This window comes from Drosophila erecta, unplaced genomic scaffold (assembly GCF_003286155.1).
Source record: "Drosophila erecta strain 14021-0224.00,06,07 unplaced genomic scaffold, DereRS2 tig00000055-arrow-pilon, whole genome shotgun sequence".
NCBI lineage: Eukaryota > Metazoa > Arthropoda > Insecta > Diptera > Drosophilidae > Drosophila > Drosophila erecta.
In genome coordinates, this window is record NW_020825200.1 from 18,989,223 (window position 1) to 19,009,168 (window position 19,946).

At 44.8% G+C, this 19,946-nt stretch overlaps 1 protein-coding gene across 5 annotated transcripts; it reads left to right on the forward strand.

The window, feature by feature from the left end:
* The first annotated feature begins 277 nt into the window (after positions 1-277).
* LOC6541567 (biofilm and cell wall regulator 1) lies at positions 278-13,374 on the forward strand. 5 transcript variants are annotated; one of them, XM_026978714.1, is made up of 5 exons: positions 278-1,242; positions 8,350-9,519; positions 9,587-9,949; positions 10,644-10,772; positions 10,836-13,374. In XM_026978714.1, exons 2-5 carry the CDS (start codon positions 8,350-8,352, stop codon positions 11,313-11,315), a joined length of 2,142 nt encoding a protein of 713 aa, XP_026834515.1. In that variant the 5' UTR covers positions 278-1,242; the 3' UTR covers positions 11,316-13,374. The 5 variants fall into 5 exon arrangements, with proteins under 5 accessions (XP_026834515.1, XP_026834518.1, XP_026834516.1 ...); XM_026978717.1 differs by having other exon boundaries at positions 9,620-9,949; XM_026978715.1 differs by having other exon boundaries at positions 278-596.
* Positions 13,375-19,946: the final 6,572 nt, after the last annotated feature.

The window sequence follows — 19,946 nt, forward strand, 5'->3', positions numbered from 1 at the left end:
AGTACCAGTGCTCGGTTGCACAGTCGGTGTAGCGGGCCATAAATGAGAACTCAATTAGAACGTTTACATTTCTGTAAGAAACGAGTTGCTGCCGCCGCTGCCGCTGCCACTGCTGCCTGCTGTAGTTGCTGTGGTACATTATTTTTTGGCCTAAATAGTAGGCCTTGAGGAATCGGAATCGCTTGAGTTGTTTTTGTTTCACCGAGCGCCACGGCAGCGCAGCCAGCAGCGACGCGAGCAGTGGCAGAGCGTCGGCGGAGCGGGAGATACTGATTCCGAATCGGAATCCGCTCAGAGTGGATTCGTCTTTTGGCCCATTCGGATGTGGCCTCGCATGTGGCGCGCGCGTTGTCCACTGACAGTTTTATTATTATTATTGTTGTTATTATTATTATTATTATTTGGGGCCCAAAGCTAACTCTTGCCCTTTCGAGCTGCGCGTAATTTCGATTTCGATTTCGGTTTGATTTCGACTGCATATCCATTCGGCATCTCGGCGTTCGCGTTGTTTCGAGTGCATCCACATCCGACTCCACATCCACACTCACATCCATTGCGATTGTTGTGTTGTGTTCCAGTTGCCGTTTTTGTGGGAGGTTAGTTGGTTGAATAATCCGCGACTCCGCAGTGTACGCAAATTGCAAATTGCAAAAGCAATGCCCCCGCTCCATGGAAGTCCATTGAGAAACATAGATCCAAGAACTGCAATAATGCCGCAGTGTGTGTGTGCCAGAGAGCGGGAGAGCGCACCAGTGCCTGTTTGTGTGCGTGTGCCTATGTGTGTGTGCGTGTTTAGAATGCACCTTGTGGTATTTTGAAATCTAAAATTGCCAAACACCCAGCGCGTTTCTTTTTTTCGAGAGCATTGCAAAAGACTCCAGCTGTGCTAATGCTAAGTTAAAACGAAAAAAACTATCAAACCGAAGAATCGAAGAACTGACAAGCTAAAAAACGAGAAAAAGAAACTGAAAATCAGAAGCCAAGGCTGCCGCTCTTTCATTTTAGCGGGTATGTAATTACGAAACTCCTGCGAGCGCCTGGCTATTTCGGATATCTGTCGGATTGCGACAGATTTTCGTGGATTTTCCGCCATGGATTAATGGGCGCCAAGGGTACAGCCAGCTTTCCCACACGAACACGCACACACTAACGCGTTTATTGGCCAACATACAGTCAAAATTCCATAGTTGGCCACGCCATCTGTCACTCTTATAACTAGAGTTTTACTAAAATTTCATAAAGGTATAAGTAACTAACTATTTATAATTACACTCAGATTCATTAGAACTTTTTTCTTTTGCTTAATTTTTTTTTAACACGAAAATTGTATTTTACAAGTTTAAAGAAGCTGTCCAAGATATAAGAAGTAGTATAAGCTATTTTTGGGATAGGCCAAGTCACAAGTTTTAGAAAAAATCCCTTAACGAGCCCTTCTGGTAAGCCGACCAGCATATCTAACATCCCATTTATTTGGAGTTCCAAGAATTCAACTTCGCGGAGTTGCACCGTATTTACCTACGTCACGCCCACCTGATTTCAGTGCAATCGCGTTGGCCCAGTTTACGGGCATGCTCCAAGACAAAATACACTCCTACAAGGTCGATTGCCTATGTGTGCTGCTGTTTCTGTTGCCGTTTCTGCCTTTGCGGCTGTGGCTGGCGTTTTTCTATACCAGTTTCTAAACCTGCCGCAGCTAGTTTCAATTTCTACTGGGATTATCTGCTCCGGCTTCGGTGGCTGCGACGCCTCCGTCGCTGCTGCAGGTGGTGATGGCGATGGCTGCAGCTCTCTGGGAGCTCATTACTTGGCCCGTCCTCGTCCCCCCTTCCTCGTGCCGCGTCCACCACGACTGTGTGATTGTGACACAGAAACCAACTAAGAAGTATGTGGAAATCTCTTGGCTGCATCGAAATCAAATCAGAAACTCAAGTTGGTCTCGCCAGTCGGCGGCTCCGCGTTGAGTTTCCATTTCAGAACATATGCGCGTTTTCGCAACAGTTTTCAGCTAGAAGATTGCTGCCTTCCCATTCGAACCTTTTAAAACGGCAGTCTTACCTGCTCACGTCCGATTTGGTTAGAAGTTAACTAAAGCGGATCCCAAGAAACAATTTTTTCCCATTTATGTATGTATGTTGTCTGTTGATATTTTCAACATATTTTAACTTATTAAGTGTGGGAAAGTCAACTGATATAATATAATGCCACTTTTCACCTCAAAATGAACTGACTGCAAGATTTTTAAAGTCCGTATAAACTAATTAAAATGGCTTAAAAAGAAGCTGTCATTCATAGAACTCTAGTTTCTCCTTAGCAGAATTTTCTAATGAGTGCCACAAAAAGTTTCACTTCCTATCTTCTTTGTGTTAAGAATTGGGTTTGTGCCTAATCACGCTCATTGAAGAATATCTTGGTGATATCATATGGTCTGTTTTTCAAATTTTACCTATTTAATTGAAATAATTAAGCCAACTATGTAATGTGCATACTTATAGCTGTACAGTTGTCACGGTTTTACCTGCTCAAAAACCTGCTCTTATCATGGATTATCTATATTTTCCATTTAGAAAATATGTCTTAGAAGTCGCTTGGCGTCGATTTCGTTCCTCCTCCCTTTTTCGATTCCCAATTTGTCTCTTTCAGTGGGATGCTAGAATTGTGCTCTGCATCCCTGGTTCATTCCCCAAAAGCAGTGCACGCACACAGTGACGTCCACCCGTCACCCCTTTCCCATCGCCCACCACCTACCACCCACCACCAACAACCCATCGCCCACCATCCGCACCCCTTCACCCGCGCAGACACAGTGCAGTGTGCTCAATTGGGATGTACGGCTGTGTGTGTGTGTGTGTGTGCGAGTGCATCTCCCCCTACAGCAACTGCAAACTGCAAACTGCAGACTGCACGAACTGTGGTGCAATAAACGACGAACGGCGAACGGGTCGGAACGGAACGCATATTGCGTTGGCGGCGATAGCTTGGATGTAGTTGGTGCTGCTGCTGCTCCCTCGGCTCCCTCAGCTCCCTCTACTCCACCACCTCCTCTGCTCCCCCGCTCCCTTGATGATGACAGCCGAGGTCGTAGGCAAAGACGACGGCATACGCTCGAGTAACTGGCCCACCACTACAAGCAGCCAAACCTGTTGACCTAATTTCAAATTCTGCTGTCTTGTTGTTGCTGCTGCGGCTGATCTGTGTCTCTGTGCCATCGGTTGGATGGCTGTATGTGTATGAGTGTGTTTGAGTGAGTGGCGGCTCTCTGGGTGACGGTGTAGTGGTGTGCTGGTGTTCCGGAGAGCCAAGCGATTGGCAAATCTTCGGCAGTGGTGTTTGGCGCCAAGGGGGATCCACATCCACATCCACTCTTCATGGGAGAATAACCCAACAAAAAAAAAGGCCTTCAAACTCAAGCATTCCCCAAACGAAGATCTTCAAGCATTAGTTGACTGGTATACATTTTGGGAAAATATTTTGTAACTAACAACTAATGATTAGTTGTGCGAGATGAAAAAAAAACTCCTTTCCGAATTGGTTAACGCAGAAAATACTAGTACATTGCAGGCTTATATCTTTTCCAGTTCTAGTTTTTACATCAAAATAACATTGTATTATAAACATAATACCAAGCTTTTTTACTTTTTTATAACAGATTAAGGCAATGGGACAGTCAGTTCATTAAATTTAGGGCTTATAATATTCCATCCGCTTATAGTTTTACACTACACCTCAAATAGCAATTTTTGTCAGTGCAGAAATAATTGTGGCTAATATCTATCTGACCCCCATCCCTTCGAACTCTGACTCACCTGAAGTGGTGACCCCCCTCGGACGCCATCCCTGGCATTTCCGTCCCAAACAAAACGAAGACAGACACAGATACATACATATATAGAATGTATATTGGGATTCGGATACCGATGCAGTTGGTGTGGGACTTCCACATCCATTTCCACCAGCTATTGCAGTTTGGATTCAGTTCGGTTCGGTTTGTTTCGGTATTTGGGAATTTCGGAATCGGGAATTATTGGCAGATATCGGAATGCTGGGATGCAGTGGCTAAAAGCACGCATCGTTGTGTGGGTTTCGAGGGGGTGTATCCCATCTTATTTATATTTTGTATTTGTTTTTGCGTCCCAGTAACCACAAGAAATTACGGTCGCTGCCGCAAGCTGCTGCCTCTGCCGGCATCGCTGCCTGCTCCACTTGTCGCAGTGACGAAACGTTCGTGCCTGTGTGTGTGTGTGTGTTTGCCAGTGTTTGTGTGCAGAGAAAATCAAGTGAATCAAAATGAGCGTATAATTAGGTCAACACAACAAAAATTATACGCTAGCCACTTAGCAAAGAGAGCAGAGCGGCGGACTCTCTCTCTGGGAATCGGAAGTGGGGCAGAGCATGGTTGCTGGTCCCATCAATTAGAAATTAATTCACGCGCCTAATGCTACAAAATTGCAACTGCAGCGAGAGCAAAAAACGTGCACCTGCAACAACGGGAACTACAGCAGCGGCAACAACAACAACCACAGCCTGGGAGAGCGGGTGTGGGAAAAGCATAAACAAAAACGGGACATGCGCTGCATGCTGCACTTGCCGAACGGGAGAGAGTGGGAGAAAGAGCGTGGGAGAGCGGTTGTATACAGAGAGCTACATGGGAAAAAAGTTGGCTAAATAGATATTCGCATATTAAAAGGATCTTATTTTAATATGTATATGTATAACATATGTATGTATAATGTTTAACCATGTTATAAGTGGGATAATGAATTCATAGCAAAAACGAATCTTAAATTTTTTTTCAATACATATAAATTGGCAAATTCCATAGTTATTGCCTTTAAGCTTTAACACTCCATTGACCTTTATTTTTAAAGCCTCTCTGGTTTTTGTCAGTGTTCAGGAGAGCGCTTGTACACAGAGAGCTCCAACGTTCGAATCGGCTCCCACTGAACTATTTTTTACCCCACGTTTTTTCTCGCCCGTTTCTTGATTTTCTTGCGTTGTTGTTGCTGCTGCTGCCCGTTGCTTGTTGGCCGTGGCAAGTGTTTCGCAATGAGTGCAGGCCAGGCCAAAACCAAAGCCGAAATGAAATCATCGCCGTGCCGTGCTCTCTGGCATTGATAGAGGGGGGAAATTCCTGTTCCACTTTCTATTATGGGAGTCGCCTCATTGTTGTTGTTGGTGGTGTTGGCGTTGTTGCTGCTGCAGCAGCAGCAGCAGCAGAAGCGGCGGCAAAAGTAGCAAAACAGCACGTAGCATAAAAGTGTGTCACCATGGAAAGTGGTTTTCTCTCTCCCGCTTCTCTCTTTTCCGCTCTGTTCTTGTTCTCATTTCGACGCACATGTTACACGCTTGTTGTTGTTTTTTTGTTTTCTTTTTTTTCTGGCAATGCTTCATTGATTTGGCAAGGAAGGGAACAAAAACAAAAACAACTCCATCGACCGACTGACTCATTTTGTTGCGTGACGAAAGACGATCTCCCCTCCCCGACCATCCCACGCTGGAAAACCGGTAAAAAAAAAACAACGCTGCTAAGGTCAAATCTGAAATATGGTCTATTTTGCATGAAGATCCAGCCTTCGAAAGTCAGTCGCCTTCAAAAAGATGCGCCGCCTTCGTTTTTAACTCCACTTCCACTTTGGTTCCCCGTCCACATCCAATTCCGATTCCAATTCCGACTCCCATTCCGCTGTGGATTCACCACTGGTCAATGCAATGCTAATAAACTAGCTTTTGATTTAAATTTGAATGGGAATCGTGCGCGGCGGCCTAAGGCTATGCAAAAGATTCATTTGGCCTACAAGCAAACGCACAGTGTCTTCAAGCCAGCGAGCTGGAATTCAAAGGCCAGCTAGCTTATTATTTGAAATCATTTGTGTTTGAATGACTTTACTTTCTACGTTCTTAATATTTCGATAAGACACTTTAGTGAAGCTCGTCAGAGCAAAGAAATTTAGTTGAATTACAGGGAATGTTATGTAGCATCCTTTTTCAATGCAGCTTAGTATGTGTTTTTACCATGTATGGTAATAATTCTACAACAAAATTTCTAATCCGCAATGTTAATGTTGCTAATACGTTTCAAAAACTTTGCACGGAGAATTCAATCATCTACAATAAATTATTTCGAGTTCATAAGTCAGCATTTTGGCTTTCTCGACTTCTTTCTGATGATAAAATAGCACGTACATGATTTTATTTCAAGGAAATGTAAATTCAATGCATTTTAGCGGCCACAGCCAATCAGTTTTTTGAACCAAAATGTAATTTTTTAAATCGGCATCCCAGGACGAAATCATAACTCTGTTTCAGTTCCCACGCCTGTTTCGGACTCCCCCTGAAAATTAGCCGCACACGTGGGCATCCCTTTATGGCCACCCGGCGGACAGTGTGCGACATCATTAAGGGCTCTCGGGGCGCTCCAATTATGTCGCTCACTGTGTGTGTGCTCCCATTCGCATTTCTCCGACCATTTCTCATTTCCAGAGCGCTTTATGTTTTCTTTTTCTCTCGCCTTTCGGGGCTTCGAATTGGGAACAGCTTGGCGGGCAAGTGAAAATGCGGGACACCCCGAAGACCCGAAACCCCAAGTTGGGTCGTACATATGTTAGCCAGCGCTTGGCCAGAGATTATCGTGATGATGATGATGGTGGTGGCGATGGCGATGGAGAGGTGGCGGCGATAATGATAATAATGATAAAGCCTGACCCAGTTGCACTCTAAAACTTGACCCTATGACTCCATTGGGTTGGCAACTATGGCATTTATAATGCCAAAGCCAACAGCGCTCATAATTGCTGAAAATGCAAACCGAGTTTTTGTGCGTTTTAGTTGGGCTCGCTCTGCTAATGCTTACGAGCTTACAACATTTGAGTGGCCTGGCCCGAAAAGAAGTTTCGTACCGCCGAAAACCCGTTCGGCGCAGCATCGAAAAGTGAATTTGTAATTATGTAGATGCCCCCAAATAGGCCTATGACACACATCTCATTTTTCAGAGTGCTGACCTGGCCAGAAATGCACAACCACTCACACATATCGCTGTGGCACAGGGAAGCTCGTTGGGGCTGAGGTCGGCCCCATGGCTCTTGGCTTTGTGATCTGGCTAATGCTAATGCACAACCATTCAAGGTTGAATTAAATTAGCTGCGAGAAGAGCTGGGCCAGCTCTGTCCAATGATTATGGATGATGATTTATACGCTGCCCGATATACCCCGACACCCCGCACATCCGCACATCCGCACCTGCTCGTATGTGCCGAATCTGCACTATGTACATATGTAGCCACATTTGACCTATTGCCCAATTCCGGGCCCGACGACGGGTGACATGCGTCACTAAGCCACAGTTGCACAATGGGACGAAACTCGAAACTTTAAATATAATCGTTGTTTGGGGAAGTACCTTCAAAACTCCATTAAGCATAATACCTTTTTCAAAATAGATGCTTTCTCGTTCGGTTATTAGTTTGTTTGCTTCAGAAAATTAATGCTATCTTATTCAAGTACCAATTTCAGTAAAAGTCGAACATAAATGTTCTCATACATCTTTGTGCAACCTGTTTTAGGATGATAGTAGCTTGTTTTGTTAAAACTATATTTAGGTTACTGTGGAATTGAAGATGCTTGCTTGAAACAAGAACGTCTTCAAAAGAACCCCAAAATGTTGTGCCAAATGCCATTTGGTTGCCATTGTGTTGGCCGCAGAGCTTTGAATGATTCGCTCGTCGTTTGTTGGTGTGGTCCCCATCTGTGGTTCGGGCAGCGTTTCTGTGTGTGTTTGGGTGTCCAAGTGATTGCCCACCTGCAAGACCAGTAATTGGCCCCAATAACTTTGGTATTTTCGTAGCACGAAGTCAACGTCAACGCCGGCAACAACTACAGCGACAAGGCCGCCCAAAAATGGTCGGTGCCGGTGTGGTTGTTGTTGCTGCTTTGGTTCTTGGCGAATTCTCCACAGGTTCCCCCTCCCCCTCCCCCTTTCCATACCCTGTCTCTCACAGCAGTTACCCCACCCACTGCCCCCCATCCCACGAAGCTGCGACGCTGACACCAATTTGGCTTATTAGAGTCGAAGTCTGAGTTTGGGCTTGGGTCTACGGGCTGGAAGCACTTGAAATGCCAAAAACTGACTGCAAAATACAGCAACAACCGAAATAGCAACCACAGCTTGTCATCGATTTTCGGGCGTGGTCTGGACTAATCTTATTCGCAATGCGCGCAAACATATAGAAATGGGCGCAATGATATTACCCATTAAAAATATTTAAAATATTTTACATAGATTTAGGGTCAAGTTGGTGTAATATTAAGATTTAATACAACAAGAACTTAAAGACAATGCCCACTACGTACTTTCAGATGGCCGAAACGATCAGTACAGCGGCCAGCGGCATGGAGTTGGCCTTAAAGGACCCCAGTCCGACGGTGGGTGGCGGCATCATTGTGGACATGACGCCCACCACGGCGGCCCTGCTGCATCACAACGCTATGGCGCTGCGCAGCCTCAAGGAAGCCGCCTCATCCGCCTCCGAGTCTGAGCTACAGGAACCGCGATCGCCCACACCCACGCCCACGAATCTCAGCACCGGCCCCCACTCGCCGCCCATGACCTTCCGCTGCGAGCGTTGCGACAGTTTCGAGACAAGCTCGCGGGCATCCCTGCTGCTCCATGTGGTCCAGTGCCTGGCGGGTCAGGCGGCGGCGGCGGCAGCAGCGGCGGCGGCATCAGCGCGTCTGAAGAGCGAGGATCTGCAGGAGCCGGAGAACATGAGCCTGGGTCACATGGAGGGCGGCAAAGGCGATAACCAGACGGGCAATGGTTCCAGCTCCTCAGCCAGCTCCTCGCCGGCCGGGAATAGCGGAGGAGGAGGCGGCGGCAACAGCAGCTCTCGCAAGGTCTTCGAGTGCGATGTGTGCAACATGAAGTTTTCCAACGGCGCCAACATGCGCCGCCATAAGATGCGCCACACTGGTGTAAAGCCCTACGAGTGCCGGGTGTGCCAGAAGAGGTTCTTCCGCAAGGACCACCTGGCGGAGCACTTCACGACGCACACCAAGACGCTGCCCTATCACTGTCCGATCTGCAACCGTGGCTTCCAGCGCCAGATAGCGATGCGCGCCCACTTCCAGAACGAACATGTGGGCCAGCATGATCTGGTGAAGACGTGTCCGCTATGCAGCTACAGAGCGGGGTCCATGAAGTCGCTGAGGATTCATTTCTTCAACCGTCACGGCATCGATCTGGATAACCCGGGACCGGGTGGCACCTCCTCGTTGCTCCTGGCCCTGGAATCACAGGCTTCGGCGGCGGCAGCGGCGGCGGCTGCTAGTTACGTGCCACCTGGACTCAGTCCAGTGCCCGTGCAATCTCAGTCCCAGCAGCAGCAGCAGCAACAGGTGGCTCCTCCGGCCAGCGATAGCGGGGAGTCCATGCGATCCCTGGAGAATGCCACGCCTCCCATGCACTTCCTCACGCCCCACGTGGAGATCTCGACGCTGGGCGAGAGCGGCAACACGGAGTTGTTTAATGTAAGTCAATCGCTGTATGGCGGCCCATCCCTTTTTCAAGCCCCCTCTCTTACAAATGATAAACCAGCTGATTTGCGTTTGGCGTGAATCTGCATTACAGGGCAACAACAACAACAATAATAACAACAATAACAACTGCGCTACCAACAACAACAACAATATAAATGGAGGGAACAACTGCAACTCCATTAGCAATGGAAATGCCGAGTCCAATGGCGATAAGGTGAAAGATCGAGCCCTCATCATGCAATCGCCAGTGGAGCTGCCCATGGATTGCAACACAAAGGCCACGCCCATCACATCCAGCACCACAGCCAGCAGCCTGAGTGGAGGCTTGAAGAGCCACCACCAGCATCCGCATCACCACCACCACCATCACCACCACGAGAACCACATAACGCCGTCGATCAGTCTTATACCTATTAAACAGGTGAGTTGACTAGTGCCGAGATCAACACACGCCGTTTTACTGGGCTAATGGCTAAATCTATTGGGCTTATAAAATAGGGCTACACTAGTGTGCATGTGAATTTATATTGGCAGCATTAGGGAATTAGAACATTGTTCACAAAACAAACTGAAAGGGGGAATTCAAAGCAACCTCTTTCCTAACTAAATTTTGTAAATATTCATTTTCAAGAGATGGAAGTTCGGCTCGTACTGGATCGAATCCACACTTCATCTGCATGCGAAGGCGGAACAATTTTTAAAAACCTGTTGTGCATCATAAAAGACTGCATACCTAATTTGGCTGAACTGGCTCTAATAGACTGCCGAGATCCAGGGCTTTTATATTGATGGTTGATTCAGCGTTTGATCTTGACCTGTAAAATAAATTTCTGTTTACATTTTCATGATTTGAAATGCCATGAATTATGTATTGAATGCTGTTTATGGAAATTATTGTATTTTGTTGTTATATATTAATATTTCAACCGATTAGCCTACAGATTTATTTAACTATATATTTTTTTTAATGTGCGTATTTTTTTTATAAAATTTTCGCTACTTTGTGCAATGAAAAGTATGTGTGGGAAGTATGCAAATGAGATAACATAAACATATTTATTTTGTACTTGTTTCCTTGTTTTAAAAAAACTAATTTTCCTCTTAATGACCAAAAGGAGCCCATGTCGGAGGATATGGACAAGAAGGACCTGATGAACGGCAGTGATCCCAGCAGCGATACAGAACAGGCTTCCAACAATAACAACAGCAGCAGCAACAACAACAGAATCACCTCACTGATCAAGGTGCGTTAATATGAAGTAAACAATATATACGGGTATATTCTAATCCATCCGATTTTGAGCCAGGTCTCGCCACTGAAATCGCTCCTGCGCGAGGATCTTAAGCGTCGCATCTGCGCAAAGGCAAACAACCGGATCACCCGGAATGCCACCCCGCTGGAGAGTAACAACAACAACTCCGTGCTGTCCAACAGCCTGAGCAACGGCTCCGGTCGGGGATCACCCGGCCTGAATGGCACCAGCGGCGGAGGGGGAGGCGGAGGGCCACCCACGCCGGCAACGCCCGGTGCCACCAATGGCGCCAGCTCGACGCCCATCTGCAACGGGACCATCACGTCGACCGGCCAGGATGGAGACCTGCTGATCAACCGCAAGCTGATCCTCACCTGCCACTTCTGCGGCATCGAGTTCCCGGACGAGACGCTGTACTTCCTGCACAAGGGCTGCCACTGCGAGAGCAATCCGTGGCGGTGCAACATCTGCGGCGAGCAGCTGAACAACGTGTACGAGTTCAACTCGCACCTGCTCAGCAAGAGCCACCAATAGCAGCCACAGTTGGCCGGCAAGTAGGCGGATTGAGGAGCTTGCCGGCTCGGGATCTGGACGGTCCCAGGAATCGGAATCGGAATCGCAATCGCGCTTCGCGGTCGTACTCGATTCGGAATATTTACTTAGCTCAATTTTGAGAGATTTTCCACAACCAGGCACACAGTTAAGCTCAGAGCAAATTATACACTTACCATCTAGTTCTACGTTTACACTTACGTCTACGTTACATATATAGTTAGTTAGAGATAACTCATCATATTTTTATGATCTGCATGCAGAGAGTATGAAAATCAAATGAGAGCTACGTAGTTACCTAATCCCTTGAAAAGTCGAAGTCGAAGTTGAAGTCGAACAGTCGAACAGTCGAGATGGCAGAATCAAAAACGGAGTGCGATGGATATACACACATATATACCCTCCCGGAAACCAACCCTGTTATGTAGTCTTATTATGCATTAGGTTTTGTAGTTTAGTCCTTAAGTACTTGGCAATAATTTCCAGCCGGTTCAACTGGCCAGCAAACACTTGCGTCAACGCGGGTCCGCTTTAGTCGGTTTAGTGCATTATATAGCTAAGCTCGCCTCAAAGGTGGCAGTTTATGGTTTTAAGCATCCACAACTCACACTTCACACACATGGATACATCCGATATAGATGCATATACATACATATACATATATGCCTATACAGTTGCAGCGAAGGGCTTTAAATTTGTTATGTTTTCAGAGTTTAATACGACAGCAGCAAGTTTGATTAGGCGGATATAAACGAGAAGCTATATCTACATATATTTACATATAAACAACAGGATATATACGTCATAGCCAGGTTATGTACACCACTCTCACGCAGCATACATTCAGCTGCAGACACACACACAAAAACAGATGCAGATACAGATACAGATGCAGATACAGATACATATACAGATACAGATAAAGATACATATGCAGATATAGATTCGGATTCGGATTCAGATTCAGATAAGGATTCTTTTAGCTTAGCAGAGGGTTATCGAATTATGAATTCAATTATTATACTCGTACCTTTTACATAGCTCCTAGTTTGAGTAACTAATCTAACACAATAACAACAGCGATCGGGGGTTACTTCGATTGTGGAAAACATTTCGAATATTCGCACAGTGCTGCTCGTCAGTTTGCATACAACTGGAGCGTAGGAACATTTTTTAAACAAGCAAGACAAAAACATGCAAAAATTACAATTGTGATACGAAATTGTTGTAAATAATTGGTAAATCGAAATATGAGTAACACGAACTTTATCGTTTAGACAAAACTATGCCTTAGATGCCTATGATAGCATTACATACATATACTGATATACTGATATCTACATCTACGATACGAGCGATCACTGTACAAACAACCAACTGGACATGGAACTGTTGATTAGTATAGATAACTTTAGTGTAAATCAAAATTTGGAAAGTAATCCCAAGACCACCCTCTCCCCTTCTCCCCTACCACCTCCCCATCCCGCTTCCTTTTCAAACCTCCCCACCCCCCGCTGACGTAACGGGTTGTATGCAGCCAGCATGGCGCCACTGTGCGCTAAATTTTACTTCAGATTAACATCCGTCCATGATGTTCACGAGTTCTAGCGAAAGTAACACACTTATCCATAGTGCTTATGTATGTAAAAAGGAGGACTCGAAGCCAATCACATTGCTTAGTTCCCATCTTCTCTGTTATTTGATCTATACTTTTAGCTAGCGTTAATTCTTAGTCGAAGGTTTTTGTTGATCATTTTGTTGTTTATCCGTTAGCACATAGAAGACACCTGCAGCACTTGCACATTATGTACATTACGTTCTTCCCGACCCTTCTTATAGCAATACATTGTAATCACCCCTTATTTTGCTCTACTCTAGCCAATTCACTCGTGTAAAAATGGTTTGTTGTGTTCAGTTAATATTTACTACTTACTACTTGGTAACTTACCACATAGGGCGTAATTTTGTTTTTGTTTTTAACTTTGTTAATGAACTATTATCGCGTTGTTACACGAATCAATCCATTTTCAAATCAAAAGGCGTATAACGTTGAATGTAACAAATGAGCAATTTTTAGCGATCTTTCGTGTTAAATTTTAATAGAATTAAACGATAACAGAATGGAAAAATTAAAAACACCAAATGGATTAAGAACAGAAACAAAACATTTACTTAATTAGTGATTATAATTCTAGCTGCAAACAAAAAGGCATGTTAATTTTTTAGAAATAAAATGGTTTAAAACAAACAATACAAATGTCTTTCTTTTCTCACCGCGCCTAACGGCTGAAAAACTCAAAATGCCAGCTGCTTGCCACTCAAGTAAAGCAGTTCTTCTCTGCTAATATGGCTAACCACTGTTAGCACACTGCTTGACGATGTTAAGTTCACTGCTTGTTGGTTCTGCTCAATGCTGTAAAATTAAGTAGAAACGATGTTTTGTTTCTCTTGTATTTAAACAGTTACTTTAAAAATGAATTTTAGAAACTTCTATAACTTCTACTTCCAATAAGTCACCATGTTTTTAATTTAAAATTTTTTAAATAATAATGAAAGCTTGAATTTATGATACCAATTAAACAACTCTAAAAATTACATACAATTAAGTACATCTATTCTAAATATTCGAGCCGCTGACAATGACCTTTCACCTAAAAACAGATTAATTTATTTTCATTCAATCTTATGTGCACATATCCCAAAAATAAATAGTTAAACCAATTCACTCTCCAATTTTCACGACACAGCTCCAGTGTTCCGTACGTCACAGGATTGGTTGACAAGCAATTCACCAATCGAAACTCCTTAACAGCACAGTGGTTGAAACTGTACCATAATTGCAGCGAAATTCTGGCGCCGGCGCAGTTTGTGTTGCATGTACATATCATAACAGATACATTTATCTGGCTGACGGGGGTTGATTACCAAATGCGAATGAGAGACCTTTTTTTAAAAGGAAACAATATGTGAGGTCACATCAGCGGTCCCAGTTGTGCGTTTGTACATACATATATATGGCAGCTTAGCATATACTCCAATTAAAAGGAGAGCTAACGTTCTAAAAATAATTGTCAGGCCTGTGTCATGTTTCCCATACATGGATGTATAGTATTAAAGGAACTCCTCATTTATTTGATTGAAACGGTAACAGGGATTTATATTTTATATTTTCGCTTTGATATTACAAAACCTATGAATTAGCTATATTTTGGTCTTGTTAAATGTCATGTCATGGTGAATTCAATAATATTATGGATATTTATTTAACCAGTTGTATTTATATATATCTAAGATGTTTTATAAGTAAAAAAGAAGCGCATATTGGGAAAATTAAAATTACACTACATTTTAACTAGATCACCCGTTTTTTCTCATTTTTTGAATATGAATATGTGTTGTTAATTGCAACAGAAGTCCACCCTTTAATCTTCTAATAAAAATGTAAAACTTTATTTCAAAGGTTGTTGCGTTTACACATAGTATGTATATTTTGTTTGTCCTTTTTGCGCATTTTTAGTACAGAAGAACCGAATTCAAGTTCCTAACTAATTTATCACGCAACCGAACAAGATCAGATTAAACAACCCCGATCGGAATAAACACCTTTTCGCAGATCAGAAGGAGACACAGTCGGCTGGTCGGCTATATCGTATCATTGGCAGCTCACTTCCTCCGCCGCGGAAGCCATTTGGCAATTTCCTAATACCAAATACCCTCCCGATCCGAATGCCGATCCGGATTCCCAGCATATGCTCCGCTCGCCTCAAATCGGTGTGTTTTTCTTGTTTCGGGTCCCGCTTTGCGGCAATTTGCTTGCAGTTTTGTTTGCAGTTTTGTTTGCGATTTAGGGGATAATGCGCCTTAAAGCCAAAACACGATTGACTGAAACCCCGGTCACGACTAATCGCCCGACGAGCAGAGTGACGAGGACGGGAGAGGACAGATCTGGCTGGCTGATCGGGTAAGGATAATGCCCGGCAAGTCCATTGTGAACGCATCAATAGCTATAATCGCAGCATCAATATTTACCCAGCGACCGACTCCGTTTCCTCCGATTCCCGATCCCCGATCCCCGCGGACAACAATGCGAGCAAATCCGCTGCCAGCGTTCCAATGAGGCGATTAACACCTAAATATGTGTGTCATTAGAGGCGACAAATGGAAAACGCATTGACAGCTAGACAGACGGTGGCTTTGACATCCTCATCCTCGTTCTCAGCCAGAAGGCTGAATGCAGCCGACGGAATACACCGTCAGAAAACTGGGGCGCCAAAAGATATTATATTATTATAACGAATACATTATTCAGATTTTAATAACCAGGTTTTGGCTCAAGCCAGTAAGGCGAAAAAAGAATGGCAGATGCGCCAGTAACTTTTATTTTTGTAATTATCAAAAACCGGTAGGTACACAATAAATTATTTTTACTGCATACGGCGTCCATACATATATGTAATAAGTATTGGAATAATGCAATAAAAGTCTTGCTCCATTTTTGCATTATAAAACTCGATTTCACAATCCAGGAAAATGAAATCAAAGGCCGTTTCTCGCAGTGCACTGCCACATATCAACCTTCTGTTCTGCTTGGTGTTGATAATGCGCGTGTTTTTATTTTCAAATGCCGATAACTTGCCCTTAAGCCGATTTGGCATACGTGTCATAAGGCCCACAAACACATGCAAACGGAATGCAGATGGGTTTTAAAATGGGGCTTGAGGTCGGCGAGACAAAGACCAAAATTTCGACCGAGCTAATGACGTCACCAGGAGACCTCCATGGAAATGCAAAAAAATCTATAAGGTCTTGAATCGAAAATAGTGTAACTAAAAGTGAAGCAATGTGTTTAGCTACTTAATCTGTAGGTCAAGAAAGCTTTCTAATAATTTCAGAGTGCTAGTGACAGTAAAGTCGAACCGCACTTCTTTCAGTGTAGAGCTTACCAATTTACCCACACTTGCCCTGACCCCTTGTGGTCACCAGTGCTTGGCACTGGCATCCGCGTCGCTCCGGCTGACCGAATATATCCGCTGCATCTGTGTGGGCGAGTGTGTGCGGCCGGGCCTAAACTGATTTAAAGCTGACTTGGCCGAAAGGAGGCTCGATTCGAGGGAGATTTGCCTAACTAATTATTGAATGTCTCAATGGGGCTTTGACATTCGATACTTCGAAAGGGCAGCGGGTCATAATCTCCAAAACTTAGCTCATATGGAATGGAATATTATCCCTATAAGATGGAAAGCAACAAGACAAACCGCCATAGTTGCTAGCTGGTAGAGAATCTAGAATCTGCATGCTAAATCATTTTAGCTAAGCTAAGCCTCTGTAGAATCTGCATGCTAACTCATTTTAGCTTGCATAGTTTATACGGACAGTTGGACGGCAGACGAACGAACAGACGGATGTGGCCAGATCGACTTGGCCACAGATTCTGATCAAGAATATAGATAACTTATAGGGTCAAGAGCGTGTCCCTCTAGTAAATATGACAACTCCCCAAATGACTCAACAGAAACGAATCGCCAACTGTCAAGCCTCGTCAAAGAGGAAGAAAGTTCATTTGACAATTAATTTAAACAAAACTGGCCGAACACAAGAATTTATATTGCATCCAATCGGAGTCATGTTTCCGATCAATTATCTTGTTGTACACCAATTGAAAGCTTCAATCCGTACGAAAATAATTGTCAGGGACGCGATTATCAAACACTATCTATCCGACTTCTAGTCGATCTCCCCGAAATTGCTGTTCCAGCCCCTGCCGCCAGAACAACCATCCAGAATCACACAAGCTCATGTCAGTGAGTTCAAATTACATTTAATTGTTGGACATTTTTTGTGGCACGGAGCGGGCGAGGGAGTGCTTACTCGCATGCGGCACAGACAAGGGGCATGGGGATGGAAATCCGCCACAAGGTCAGGGGAAAGGGAAGCTGGGCTTAATTTGTAAAAGAGATAACATTTACACGTCAAAAGCCTTGGACGTAAAGCGTTGGGTTGCAAATGGCTCTGGCCAGGATGAGGGCGGTGCGAGCGGGGATTATGGTGGTGGCGATGTGCCGGGTCGGCCAGCTGAAACACTAGAACCAGGTTCCAGTGCGGATGGGCTGGGGTAAGTGAATTTGAATCTCAATTGAATTGCGAGTTTGGGCGAACTTTACGCCTGTCTGCTCGCTTAGATCCTGCCCTGCTCATCTCCGAACCCAATTATCTTCCAATAAAAGGGCAGCGGAAAAGTGCATCCTCAAGTTACGACACACACATCCCAATCCCAATCCCAATCGCAATCTCAATGTTGTTGTAACGGATTTGTAAGCTGGCTGCTTGTTTGCCAAAACCGAAAAGCCAAAATCTACTTTGCCACAGGGGTTGACTTGCCCTTTTTGTCTTCGGCCGGAGTAACCGAAATCTAGCCTGCGGGCGAACATCTTTATTAATTCATAATTCAATCGGGAATCGCCGGGAAAGACAATGGAAACAACACATTTGCCAACATTATGGATTTTGATTTAACTTCAATTTTCCTAGCCCTACGTCGCTTTTGTCCCAGTAATTCAATACGATTTTTCAATCTCTGCACAATGAGAGTCAGTCGAGACGATGCCTGTGGAAAAGCTCACTTGGCGAGCAGCCCCAATTTTCTATTTTCAATTTTCCAGCTGCCCCTGATGAGATGATGATGGTCCAGGGCGCGTCTCTGAATGCAAGTGGAAAATTGGAATAGCAATTCAGCTTAATTAGCTCGATTGAAGGAAGCCGTTGGCCGATTAAGTTAATGCACTTTGAATTAAGTTTTACAATTGCAGAATGCCTTCAGGGACGTGAATCGGTGCACAGCAACAATTTCAGTTAAATCCCTAAATCTCGAAATTTTCACATTTGATTCCTGTGGTCTAGCTTTTCACATCTCGTTATAGTGGGCTTATGAACAATGGTTGTAATATATCTGCAAAATTGATGTTAAGCAATCACCAAATGGCCAGCAGAAAGGTGATACATATGCCAAATGTGATGCCTTTAAAGACCTCATCCGCCTTATCCCTGTAGGGATATATCTTCCCAACCAAGTCATCCCTTCGGAGGAAAAGCATCCAAGCCAAAAGTGGTCACATTTTACCGATGCTATCTGGGCTCAAACCGTTTACACGGAGTTCCAGTAATCGCCGGAAAATCTGCAGCCGTCCCTGGGCCGTGCTCATGAATATTATGGGCAGAGCATTTAATGCGTTCCCGCTCCCTAATCCGTTTCCAAATCTCCAAATCCATGCGGTCTGTGGGCTAGAGAAACAATAACAATGGCAGCGGAAATGTTTTCAGAATCGGAATCAGTTGGCTGAGTGCTTTTGTTAATCCGAACTCGAATACGAATCCGAGGGAATGGGACTGCGAGTGGAACTCCAGCTCCAGACCGCAGTGGAGGCGAGTCTCTTTAGCACCGAGACACGACCACAATATGGCCACGCCCATTGGGATCGGGCCAGGATGAAGACATCATCGCGATAGAGACCCGGGTACTTTGTTACTGTAGCTGTGCCTGATGCCTGATGCCTTTTCAATGCTCTTATGAATTACGCATCGACGCCTCCTTTTGTCCGATGATGGGCACCTTTCGCAGGAACACGATTCCGATGCCGATGCCGAATCCGAATCCGAATCCGAATCCAAATGCCAGTGTACGAACCTGACTCCCTCATCTGGTCGCCGGTATATAGAGGTACATATATATGTATGTATCGATGGCTCTGCGCGGGCAAATCTCATTAGACGACAAAAGGGAAAGCGACTGAGACGGCGACTCACCTTTCATTGGGACTCCTGGGCGACAATTAGTGCGAGTGTCGAGTTATTCAGAACCGAAGGCAGTGGATTTCATTAGTGAGGCTGCGAAGGGTCCTCGGTTGCCCCGCAGCCACGCCCCCGGGCGAAGGGGGCGGCGGTGGAGAGGCTGGAGCTGCAAGTGGAATTTCCCGCACAATGGAAACGAAAAGGGTTAAGGGCTGAGCATGTGTGAAGTGTTTGTCTTGCTCATTTAATGCTGCAAATATTTTGACAAAGTTCCCGCACAACCACCAGGCCAAAACCCTTTCACACACACCATATGCACTGAAAACTATATCTTTTATACACAAACCGTGGTACCGAATCAAACCGTACTGTTGGTAATTACTTCTCGACTGACTTTCACCTTGTGTTAATATCTATTTATATTTCTTCAGTGCTTTTAGGCCCAAGCAGATTGTTCTTTTCTCTCAGTGTGCTCATCCTCTGACAAATTATCATAATAAAGTTTCATTTATTGATTCGCCTTGTTGACTGTTCACAATTGTCAGAGGAACAGATGAACAGATGGGCGCGGATGGGCTTTTCTCGGTTTCCACTGCTGTTTGCTCAGGGAATTTGCATTGCTAACCCGCCAGCCACCCACTCCACGCCTCCCTCCGCCCTCCGCCCTCCGCCCTCCGCCCACCGACTCGCCACCACCCCGCCTCCGCCCACTCGAAGGGCTGGCAACAATGCAACTCTTTTGGCTGAATTTTATTCAAAGCGCGTTTGTCTATTTACAGTACATTTACGCACTTAATGATGGGGTTCGTTTGTGCCGCCCGCGCCCCT

Excerpts from the sequence above, each read along its gene's own strand:
- LOC6541567 (XM_026978714.1), top strand. The coding sequence starts at position 8,350 with ATGGCCGAAACGATCAGTACAGCGGCCAGCGGCATGGAGTTGGCCTTA. Across the intron at positions 9,520-9,586 it reads GCAACACGGAGTTGTTTAAT|CTGATTTGCGTTTGGCGTGA; the intron begins GTAAGTCAATCG and ends ATGATAAACCAG. Across the intron at positions 9,950-10,643 it reads GTCTTATACCTATTAAACAG|GAGCCCATGTCGGAGGATAT; the intron begins GTGAGTTGACTA and ends AATGACCAAAAG.